Raw genomic sequence first — 12500 nt, forward strand, 5'->3', positions numbered from 1 at the left:
GTGGAGAATCAAACTGAGTTCCAGAATGAAGAGCGAAGATGGATGGATGGCTGGATGGATATAAAATCTGTTTTTCTTTTGAGACACACCAAAAAAAAGACAGCAAAAAAAATATTTCTTTCTTCATTCTCATGTTTCTTCCTTTCCGTCTTATTAATCATAATTCATTCCTTAACCCGCTTTTAATTTTAACATCTTAATATCATCATTCTTCTCTTTCCATTCTATTCCTTCTCTCTTTTCTAAAATATATTATTAATTCCTGCTGTTTTTGCTTTCTTTGTTTCCATTATGTTTATAATTTTTTATTATGATTATGACCATTATGATTACACTCTCTCTCGCGCTCTCTCTCTCGCGCTCTCTCTCTCTCTATTATATATATATATATGTATATATATATATATATGTATATATATATATATATATATATATGTATATATATATATATATATATATATATATATATATATATATATATATATATATATATATATATATATATATAATATAAATGAGAGTCTTCTTAGGTTTTACTTTTCTTCCTCTATCTTAATTCTCATGTTTGAGATTTTCTGTAAGGCTATGGCTGTACAGCATGATGAGGAAATGGGAGATGGTCATAGTGGTTAGCAATACTAAATGCTGATATACCAACTGAAAATTGTGAACTTTACATTAAACTGATCTTGAGCTTCAGAAAACTGATCACACTGCAAATCCTTTTGTTTGTAACTGAAACCGTTCTTATATTTTTTCTGGTCGTGTTTCAGAGAGTGTTCGGGATGCAGTGGGGAGGAAAATCAAGCTGGTTCTTAAGAAGAAAGTCAAACTGGAGGTCAAAGGTGATAAAGTGGAGAACAGAGTGCTGGTGAGTAGCTGCTCCAGGACGTGAGTGCGCGCGCACACACACACACACACACACACACACACACACAGCTCTTGTTTCTAAACCTATTCTCAGGATTGATTTTTGCTTTACGCCTATGTCTCTGCGCATTCACTACCTAACATCCTCCATGAAGTCGAGTCAGACCTCCATCAGAGAGTATGCTCAGGCTAAACGCTTTCGCATGAACACGTTTAACTCGTCTCTGAGGCGAAACCTGGAGGCAGGTCACCGGATTCAAAGCGTCAAGCCTGTAGGCAGTCTCTCAGTGCAGAGTGTGTTCTGGTGGTGATGTTAGGGGAGAGATGAAGAACCTTGAGGCTCTTTAGTGCTATTAATAGAGCTGGAGCTCCGACATGTCCACACTGTGGTTTAGCTTCACTTAGAGCGGCGTTCCTCCAACCACAATCCCACACTCCCAATCCCAATCCAAACAGTGCAGAGATGGAGCGCATGTTTTTATAGAGTGAGCTTCTATAAAACCTTCTAACCTTCTATATGTTGAAGTAGAAGGTTAGACTTTTGAGATGATGAATCAAAATAGAGATGTCAGGACAGAGTTCAGGTAATAACTTTGATTATTGGGCTAGTCTGAGTTTTGACTTAACAATATAAATAAATAGTTTAGAATTTTAAGATTCATTCAGCAATTTAAAAGAAAAATTTATAGGATATTGTAATAATAATTTAGGAATTTAAGATAGAAAAAAAGGATTGTGAAAGGTGAAAATGAATTCAAAAATAGCATGAGTCTGGGTTATAAGCATTCAGAATCCCAGTTAGTATGAATTATGTCGGAATTATAGTTACCGTATTTTCCGGACTATAAGCCACTACTTTTTTCCCATGTTTTGAACCCCGCGGCTTAAACAACGAAGCGGCTAATTTATGAATTTTTCCTGGGTTTTTCCCGGTTTCACAAACTTCAAACCAAAAAACTGATAAACTCCCGAGAGAAATAGTTGTAAAAGAAAGGAGGAAGTTCCTGTTACTGTTTAGATACAAGCCGTTGTAACGCGTTGAGTCTGGGTAAAGGGAGAGAGTTCACTAACTCCAGTTGCAACATAAATCATTTAAGCACAGACAGGTTTCCAAAACTCGTGCTTTTTTATTTTTCTTGGCAACAGCTTTATGGGTTAGTCAAAGAAACTTAGAAATGAGCATCAGAAAATAATAAGGACATAATTCTAATCTTGAACACACGCAGTAATACCGAAAGAATGCAGTGCCGGTCTTTTCCGAAATTCCGCTATGCTCCTAAAGAAAAGCGCAACATATTTCACCCGTTACACCGTGTGTAACGTGTCTTTCGTTAAAGCCTGTGTAAAGTACGTTAGTGCAGCTTATACACAGGTGCGGCTTATTTATGTTAAAAAATAAAAATATTTGTCAAATTCAGTGGGTGCGGCTTATATATGGGTGCGTTTTATAGTCCAGAAATTACAGTAATATATAGAAGTTAAGAATGTTGAAATGGTTGTTAGCTATTTAAAAAAAAATGTGGGTCATGTGTAGAGCTGTGAGGTGTTAAGGTTTTATTTGCTCTAGACACTAAAGCATGTCATTTCTTTCACATGTGTGCATCTGGGGCACTTTTAACGTCTTCTTTTCTTCTTTCGGATTATAATTGCTGCTGTATTCAACACGCATTCCCTTTTATATTCATTGACTCTAATTCTGAAAAGAGGGGTGTGTGTGTGTGTGTGTGTGTGTGTGTGTGTGTGTGTGTGTGTGTGTGTGTGTGTCAGAGAGAAAAATACAATGCTGGAATGTCCCTCGAGTTTTCCCAGAATTTCACGATTCCTCTTTAGCCGTGAAAATAAAACGCTGACTCGGGCATTTCCCTCTTACTGAGCTAACAAACACACAACTGTCAGCTCAGGGTGTAAAGTTCTGACACAAACATGACCAGGAGAGCTTTTATTTCATCTTCCTGACTTAGTCTGAGGAAAGTTCAGGAAATGTAAGTTTTCATAAAAAATGTGCACTGTCAGCAGGAAATCTGAGCTTTAGTCGGGGTGAAATGAAGTGAGGTGTTGTTTTGGTGAGATGTGATATTTTATTGTATGAAAAAGCACCTGTAGATCTTAATGGTTTATCCCAAGCCTCAGATGCATAGTGAAACCTGGAACAGGATGAGACTGGGGTTTTCTCTTGCTCCTATTTGTTTATTTATTTGTATGTTTAAAAAATATATATTTATTCATCTTACCAGCAGTCGCCCAAAATTAATTTAATTGTAATTTTTAATTTTGTATGTACACACATTTGTATGTTTTTTTTTTTTGTTTTTTTTGGATTTGGTTCTGGCTAATCGCTGGACTTTCCCCCGGATTTCGTGCTCTCGCATATTCCTAATCCCAGAGTTATTCTGGACATGGGGGAGTAAACAGTTTATTTTTCCAATAGATTTATATTTACACTACATACTCTCATTACTTTGTATCACAAGCAGACCAGAGTGGTTTTTTATATAAAGTAATTGTATCCAATCTTTTAAAGTAATTTAAATGTAAATTTTATTGAAAATGTTCTATTGTAGAACATTACAAAACGTATTCTAGACGTTTTAGACTCCTACTCGTTTTTATGGTAAGTAATTGTTTTTGTTCGACTAAAACATTTAACGTGCGAAAGGAATAAAAACAACAGCCTCAATAATATTGTTTTTGTGCTGTTGACATAATCAGAAATATAAGATACGTCTGTCCATTCAAAGATGGTTTGATCATTTGTCTTCAGTAAGAGCTTCATCCTGGCGATGGTGAATCCGGAGAGGATATCGCGGGAATACGGTTTTATAAACATGCATTGAAAAAAATGTCTTAGGATGCGGTGTTGTAGTTTTGTGAGACTTTGTGCTTTGTGTGTGCATGCATGTGTGTGCTTCCACTCAACTCAGACAAGGTTGAAATTAGAGCTTTAAAATGATATAAACCCTCAATGATATAATGATATAAACCCCCCAACCCTAACCCTAGGTTCTCTTCAGGGTTCCGTCCACCTCCTAAACACATGCTAGGTTGATTAACATTTCTAAGAATGGCCTTTTGATGTGATAGTTTGTGATGGAATTGCTGGTCCATCATTGCTTATGATGGTTTTCCTGGGATAGTCTTTTGGATGAATAAATGTTGAGACAGCAAAAACCTCGTCTAGCAGTTGGGAATTAGCTATTGGGAATGTGGAAACAGGTGGTGAGTACAGCTTTTTGGAAATAAACGTTTTTATTGTCTTCCTGAAGAGACTTAAGATTGTTCACTGGCTGAATGGCGTATATTTCATGAGAACATGTAATACATTCCTATAAATTTCCATGTGACACTCAGTGATTAGTCTTTTTAATGCAGAGGCTCTGTTCCTGCTTTTTCAAGATAAGAAAATAATTCTCATTGTTAAACTTTCTGCTTGTTGAATTATAAGCTTTTGGCTTGACAATGTAAGTTCCTCCTCGTTTATAAATAAAAAGTGGTTACTTCTCCGAGAATAGACTTTCTGGGGAAGTATTTAGAAGGTGTGTGAGATCTGGAAGTCAGGGTTATTTAAATCTGATCTATAGAATGGAGGGTGGAATTTCAGAGTGTAGAGGGAAACTGTAGTGAGTGAGTGCGTGTGCGTGTGTGTGTGTGTGTGTGTGTGTTCGTACGTGTTTGTTCGTGTGTGTGTTCTTGTTTATTGTAAACACCTCCTCTGATTAGCCTACTGGCTATTTATAACATTCCAGTGGAAAATATTTAGTTGAGCATGTCTTGAAGGTTCTGAAAGGAGAAAGACTTGCTAGCACAGTTGGATTGTTAGCATTGCATGAAATGTGTGTCATGGGGAGTGTGTCTCCTGCTAAATTTCACATGCAAGTGAGTGAGCAAGCCTCTTGGCTTGATTTTAGAGGACTAGGATATTGAGGCAAGTCTGCAATTCAGGGTCCTAATGCCCAGCCAAGACATTTTTATTGCTTTTGAACAAATTATCTGTATATAGTGCAATAGTTATTAAAATGATGGTTCCAGGATGTGTCGTGGTGGAGGAAAGTGTGTGTGTGTGTGTGTGTGTGTGTGTGTGTGTGTGTGTGTGTGTGTGTGTGTGTGTGTGTGTGTGTGTGTGTGTGTGTGTGTGTGTGAGAGAGAGAGAGAGAGAGAGAGAGAGAGAGAGAGAGAGAGAGAGAGAGAGAGAGAGAGAGAGAGAGAGAGAGAAGCTTTAAACATGGACATCTGTACATGATCGCTCTCAGGAACAGTGAATGTCAAAGCATAATTAAATTGTCAGCACTTTCACTATCACCTAGACTGCAGCGCACGCACACACACGCACACGCACACACACGCACACACACGCACACACACGCACACACACACACACACACACTTGATCCGTACTCCCATTACCATTCACCTGTAACAAGTCCTTAAGGAAATTAAACGGCCTCGTAATCCCCTCTTCTCTCTGAAGGTGTGCTCAAGCACCAGTGGAACGATAAACTTCTAATCCTCTCTGTATGTATTTGTATACACATGTAGCCTGCAGTCAAGTTAAATCGACTTCCTGCTGCTTTTGAATTGATTCACTTTCTTTCCACAATTGATTCGAATTGCCTTTTTCCTGTGCCAAATATATCTTTTTCTATATTTGCAGATGAAATGATTTTTCACCATGATCAAAATGCATCACGTTCTCGCTATGATTTAATTGAATCCCTATCTCACAGCACGTTATTCTGTAAATTAGTCAATATTTTGAAGTAGATGGTTAGAATTTTGAGATGAATCAAAATAGAGATGTCAGAAATAAGACAGTGTTCAGGTTATAACTTGGAATATTGTATTATAAAAGGTTATTCATTTAGAAATGTGAGAATATTGTAATAATCATTCAGGATTGTGAGATAGGACATGTCTTTGAGATAACAAGTCAGCATTTTAGGATAGTAAGTAAGGAATGTGAACGGTGAAAATGAACTCAGAACTTGCATGAGTCTGGGTTAAAATAAGTCAGAATCACAGTTAGTAAGAATTATGACAGAAATTGCAATAATCTTACAGCAAATGCTTTAAATGACTTTTCTCATTTGGAATAATAAGTTTAACTCACTGAGAGACTCACTGCCACTGAATTGGGACTGCTGTGTTCTCATCTGGCTAAAGAACACCACAGAGTGGAGAGCACCCCCAGGTTTTATTTAAACAGCCTGACAACCAGAATAGAATCACCACTAATCTGTGTTCTTTTAATTTTTTCTCAAGCTCTTTACACATTTTTTTTTTTTTTATCGGAAAGCTTATAAACTGACCTCCACTTCCCTGCAGTGGGGAATTCCACATGTATCTAATCTGTTCCTGGGGAAGTGTTTAGAAGGTGTGTGAGATCTCTGATAGAACTGTGTTTTCTGGGCGTCCCTTGCTGTCTGGGGGTTTATATACAGCTCTCAGTGTAATTCAGCATAACGAGAGTGGAAATGGTGGCATTTCGGTGACCAGAACAGTGTGTGTGTGTTTGTTTGAGATCTCTGGGTAAACATTATTATAAAGAGCCACGCCTCCATACATTAAGATTCTTTGGGATTGGTTTAAAGGTCTCAGGCTTTTGCTGCTGTACCAGTTATATTCCTGGAGACAGAATCTCACCATGGGGAAGTGGTGGAAATTTTCAAATCCTTATGTTATGCACAAATGTTCAAGTTTTATTATTATCTTTGGATCCAATAAATCGCTTCTCGACATAGGTGATGTAAAATCCCATAGCTATCATTTTTTAGTACACTTTTGACCGAAGTTTACACAACACGTCTCCTCGTCCTTTTGCGTCAGCTTCAAGATCAGAAACCCAGTAGTGACTCACATCCATGTTGGCTGTATACCCACATTATTAACATGACCTTTTCAATACAGGCGATACAGTACTGTTTCCATCAGGGTGTTCCTGAGAGGAGGTCTTGGTGTGTTTGTTGAGGCTTCAATTTCGAATCTGTCTTAAAAGAGTCGCATTCACTCTAAACGGTCTTTGGTGAGTGGTATTGTTCATTTTGTTTTTTCTTAGTCCTGTTGAATTATGGATTCTAGTTTCTATTTTGTACTCTATATGGACCAAAAGTGTTCGGACATCTGAATTTTCCTCCCATATGTGGTTCTTCCTCCACCCTGAGTTGGAAGCATACATTTTTCCTTCACTTGAACTCGGAGACCCAAACCTGTTCCAGCATGGCAATGTCTGTGCACAAAGCCAGCTCTATGAAGATATGTTTTAGACAGGCTGGAGTAAAAGCTCTTGAGGGGCCGGCTTTAAAGCTCAATCATATTGAACACCTCTAGGATGAATCAGATCACTGACTGCACTCCAGGCTTCTGCACCATACATCAGTACCTGACTTTAATAAAAACCTTGTGGCTGAATGATCACCATCTTCACAAGCCAACTCTAAAATCTAGTGCAACATCTTCCCAGGAGAGTGGAGGATATTATAACTGTAAAGGGGAACTAAATATGGAATGAACTGTTCATTAAGCACATACGAAACCTATGACCATGTGTGTCCACAGACATTTGACTATTTATATTGTATGTTATTGTATGTCATTGTTTCTGCAATAATGGCTCATTCACAGGACAGTTCCTTTATGGAAGGAGTCTCCACTGTTGATGCTTCGAATTTGACTTTTACAAGCACTGCCTTTTTTTTCCTGTTGTCTTCAGTTAAGACTAGTTCAGTTGATGTGTTTTTTTAACAGTGTATTTTTTGTTAAACTGTGGTATAAAAGGATGCAAACACTTATTGCCATTTATTATTTTACCTGACCAGCACCGTACAGCTTTGCTTATTACATACTTTACGTTTGAAATGACCGTCATGCATTTGATCTTTTACGGTGACTGATATCCTGATATGCCACAGAAACTGGGAGTTAACCACTTGTCTTTGAATCATTCTTATTTGAATCCCGCCTCGTTTCCACTCTGTGTGGAGTGTTGTGTGTCTGGGACAAGACAGGTTGAGCAGCTCTTCTTGCCTACAGGGAGACACCTGCCCTTGTGCACTACTGCCAGGAGAATCCTGCCAACATGGAGGCAATAATAAAAAAAAATAAATAACTTTCTCTGTCAACTGCAACATTTTATTCACTTTGTTCAAATTCTAATTTATTTTTATAGCGCTTTTCACAATGGACATTGTCTCAAGGCAGCTTTACAGAACTGAAGATTTAAAGTGAATTATGTGTATTTATCGCTGATGAATAATCCAGAGGCGACTGTGGCAAGGAAAAACTCCCTTAGATCGTATGAGAGAGGAACCAGACTTAAACAAGGAACCCATCCTCATTTGAGTGATATCAAGAGTGCGATTATAAATCTTAAAACAATACAAAACACACTCAGAGAGGGAGAGGGAGAGGGAGAGGGAGAGAGAGAGAGAGAGAGAGAGAGAGAGAGAGAGAGAGAGAGAGAGAAAGAACAAGAACTACCATGAGTACCAGAGTGTGTGATTATGAGTAATGCCCTTTCTACACTCTTATACAGTCAGATGATGATGTGGAACCAGGAGCTACTGAGCAACTCATAAAATAGCTTAACTTTGTGTATCACTTGTTTAGCCATTTGTATAATCTATGGGGAAAAAACAATATATCTCATAAGCTTTATTGCTAGCAAGGGACATTTTTCCTGTTTTCCAATAGAAATCATGGCATACTTCAGCTCAGTTGAATGTGTCAGTTAGTGGACTCTTAGCTCATGAAAGCTCCATTCCACTAACTGACACATTTAACTGAGCTGACTGATTACAGGCTTTACATAGTTACATTGAAAATGTGTAAAGAGGTGTGAAGGAAATGTATTAAACCTCCCATAGGGTCTGTCAGATTTTGTGACTATAAAAAGTCCAGGTTTAAAGACCCAGCAATTTCTTTTGTTTTGATCATTGTTAAGCCGGTTTCAGCTTATATTAGCTCAACAGAGTTTGCAAAAAAGTTCCTTTTTTTAAATCTTAAGTCATAGACATGTGACCATCAGACCTTTTTAAAAGACTAATATTTTCTGTTAAAACACTGAGATCACATTAGTTCAATTTGCTATTGAGTCTTTTTCCTGTTGCCTCTCAGAGTGTATAAGATGTTTGCTATGGTTTTGTCCTGTTTTGATGGACCGTTTGTATTCTTGGCTTTAACAAAACTTGGCATATAACCGGTGTTCGTCTAGACAATGTAATCTCCCAGCAGGCTCTCACACACACACACACACACACACACACACACACACAGGCCCCTGAGTAGACTTTGTGTTTTCATTCCCCAGCTGTGTAATGAGATTTATCTTTCCTGCATGCTGTCTGATTAGCACTCGCTCTCATAGAACCATCACTTGGTTAACCTGAGGCTGTTTGAAACAAAGCTGACTGGTCAAGAAACATCTAAGACCATCAAACACACCTCTGTATCAGCATGTTGAGCACCAAAGGAGTCAACAAATACGTGGAGGAACTTCCTGGTAAAGATCCAATTCTTCTCTTTTTTTTTGACTAGCATGGACAGTTAGCAAAGTAGCGATTCGCTCCAAACTGTGTCTGATCCCAATCCGTATCTTCTTCCAGTTTGTCTTTCTGCATCCAAACTTTAACAAAGAGACCTCTATATCAAAGACCAGCTCTCTTGCTTGTTCAAAGAGCTGTATTATCCATGAGGTGAGGCAATGAGGTAAGGTAAGGTAAGGCAGGCACCTACGTAATCTCCTCCCACAAAGGAACGGCAAGGGAATAACCTGGACCCTTTTGGAGTATGAAACAATAAAGTCTTTCAGAATGTGCAATCTGAGTACGATGAAAAGACATCTGAAACAGCACCTGGCAGGTCAAGCCACGCAGTAAAGAATTCCATACTAACTTAACCTTCAGCAACATGTTTTTCTCTAAGAAGAACCCTTAGCTAATCGCTGAAACCTTTCAAAAGCCTAGAATCCTTGTTCAGAATCTTTAAAACTGAAAGTTTCATCTTCAGACTGGAATGATTTATACATTCATAAGATCACAGAAAGGAACATGCTTGCAGCCTGCGTGTGCTTTACCTCCTCATGCACTCAGTGTAAATTAGCTGTCTTCCAGCAAGCAGCTATAAATCAGACTAAAGGGAAAATGATGAAAGCTGCACTAATGGCAGTTTTTGTGGGTTTTTAATTGTACTGAAGAGCCACAGAACAGAACCTCACTAGAGGGTCACATGCAGCTGTCTCCTGTGTCAGGGGAACTTGGAACATGGCTAGATCTCTGCAGAAGTATAAGTGTACACCTCTCTGTCTCTCTTTCTTTCTTTTTTTTTTTCTTTTTTTTTTATTATTATTTTATATATATTTTTGTAATCAAGTGGCCATTTTATTTTAAATTGTACTAAAAATGTAAACAGTTGATGATCACAAATGACCCCAAACTGTACTAAAATTGTACCAAACCGTACAGACAGACAGACAGAGAGAGAGAGAGAGAGAGAGAGAGAGAGAGAGAGAGAGAGAGAGAGAGAGAGAGAGAGAGATTGTATCACTATATATATATATATATATATATATATATATATATATATATATATATATATATATATATATATATATAGCCAAAAGAATTTGCTTGTCTGCCTTCACATGCAAATGAACTTGAATAACATTCGATTCTTAATGCAGAGAATATTAGCTTGCAACCAATAACAGAGTGTAGTTTAGTTTAGTCACATCACTAGTTAAAACAACAAAGGAGCTTCTGAATTTTAAGCTAGCCCTATTTTGTTTCGGTTGCATGGCCGTAGAAGAGGGCCTGTACTTGTTTTTGCGTGTATTTCATTATTTATGATGATTTAAAAAATTACTTTGGAGTTCTAGTGGGGAGTGGTGGCTCCAGCGGTTAAGGCGCTGGGTTGCCGATCGGAAGGTCTGGGGTTCAAGCCCCGGTATCGCCAAGCTGCCACTCTTGGGCCCTTGAGCAAGGCCCTTAACCCTCTATGCTCCAGGGGTCCCTTACAAGGGAAATATCAAGGTCCGTGACGTCGGAGTGACGTGGGGCCGCCTTCCCGTGGGCTCACCACCTGCAGGAGGGACCGTAAGGGACGGTGCTGTGAGGATTGGGCAGCAGTCGAAGGCGGGGGCCTGCTTAGACTGCTGCCCCCGCGACCCGAATTACGGATAAGCGGGAGAAAATAAATGAATGAATGAATGAGTTCTAGTGTTTATCTGGCTTTAAAGCTATTAGCAAAATATTTATTTAGAATGCTACACAGCTAAAGGGTAATCTTTTAAAGGATAATCAAAGGTCCTTGAACATTTAATAATCAAAGGTCTGTCACAGGTGATTGTTTATTTAAGTTAGTTTTGGGAATTTTAGCTATATTTGGTTTATTTGCAACTTATCATGACCAGACATTCAGCGTATAGTGGATCTCTCAAGAAACACATGATATGAAGCAGTTTATCAGACAGGAAAACCAGCCTGCAGAATGAATTTGTGCTTTTTATTTTTCAGTCACGTCTGTAGTGTGTTGAACACAGCCCAGAGCGTGTTTTACGGTGCATTACATCATGTAACAGACTTCATCAGAGTGCTTGGGGATAAGAATCATGTACCATCTGCTTTATAGTGTTTGCTTATGATGAAGAGGAATTATTGACCGAGAGAGTGACTGAGAGAATGATTGCTCCTCCCTGTGCTGGGAAAAAAATGGCTTACTAAAGAAATGATCTGGTTTAAACTAAAACATCCTGCACATCACATTTAAATCTAAATCTGAAAAAAAAAAAACACAACTATGAAGTATGTGAAAAATGCATGGTCTGATTAAAATTGCAGATTTTAATTAGACATGAGCTGCAATGCCATTTGTCACAGTAATTTTGGTGCCTTCATACCGTAAATCTAGCATTCATCAACAGAGTCATTAAACGCTTTGGACGCTTTGGAAGTGGGGCAATTGGATGGGGTAATGGAAGTCATGGCAAACAGTAACATAAATGACATTTGGACTAATTACAAATCGAGGCAAAGAGTAACAAAAATGACTCTGGTCAGATTTTCCTTGAGTAAATGGAGTTTTGTGGTTTTTATGCCCTCATGATGAAAGAGTGAGATTAACAGATAACTCTGTGGTGAAATGATTATGATGATGCGGGTTTAAAGGCACTTCGTCTGACAGTACTGGAGGGTTAATTTTCCTTCCTGGGTTCTTCATGTATGGAATTAGTCATTCCCTGCATCTGCATCTGTGTCTGCTCAGCAGTGTTTTTGGTGAAAGTAGGTTGATGTTTAGACCTCTAAGAAATTGACAACCTGCGTCATGTCTGATACAAGACGAAGTACTAGAGATCAGGTTCTCCTCCTGTGCTGTTTATTGGCTGTTTGTGGGATTGTGGATCATGTGCACTCCTTGTGTCAGCTTTCGGTTTTTGTTCCAAACTAACGGTCCAACTGGTCCTAGAGAGAGCTGGATATATTGCAATCAGTGCCAGATTTTGCCAAAATGGCCAGACTGAACAGCGTGACAAATCATGCTTCAGTGACTTTCCCTGACTCTCACTGTGAGCATTCAGCCATGTGTCCATGTGACTAAATAATCTGCTGTTGCTGGTTACACATAAGGACTGAGGTGAAGTACCA

At 38.5% G+C, this 12500-nt stretch overlaps 1 protein-coding gene across 6 annotated transcripts in view; it reads left to right on the top strand.

The window, feature by feature from the left end:
• Positions 1 to 12500, top strand: part of LOC310741999 (F-actin-uncapping protein LRRC16A-like) — a 53224-nt gene that overhangs the window by 1692 nt on the left and 39032 nt on the right. For all 6 annotated transcript variants that reach the window (XR_014538116.1, XR_014538117.1, XM_083570489.1 and 3 more), the window contains exon 2: positions 774 to 871. Coding sequence is in view for 4 of the 6 variants with exons in the window: in XM_083570489.1 (XP_083426615.1) it covers positions 774 to 871 (98 nt within the window). In the remaining 2 variants the exon portion in view is untranslated. The remainder of the gene's footprint in view (positions 1 to 773; positions 872 to 12500) is intronic.

Source organism: Silurus aristotelis (assembly GCF_946808225.1).
Source record: "Silurus aristotelis genome assembly, chromosome: 1".
NCBI classification, from domain to species: domain Eukaryota; kingdom Metazoa; phylum Chordata; class Actinopteri; order Siluriformes; family Siluridae; genus Silurus; species Silurus aristotelis.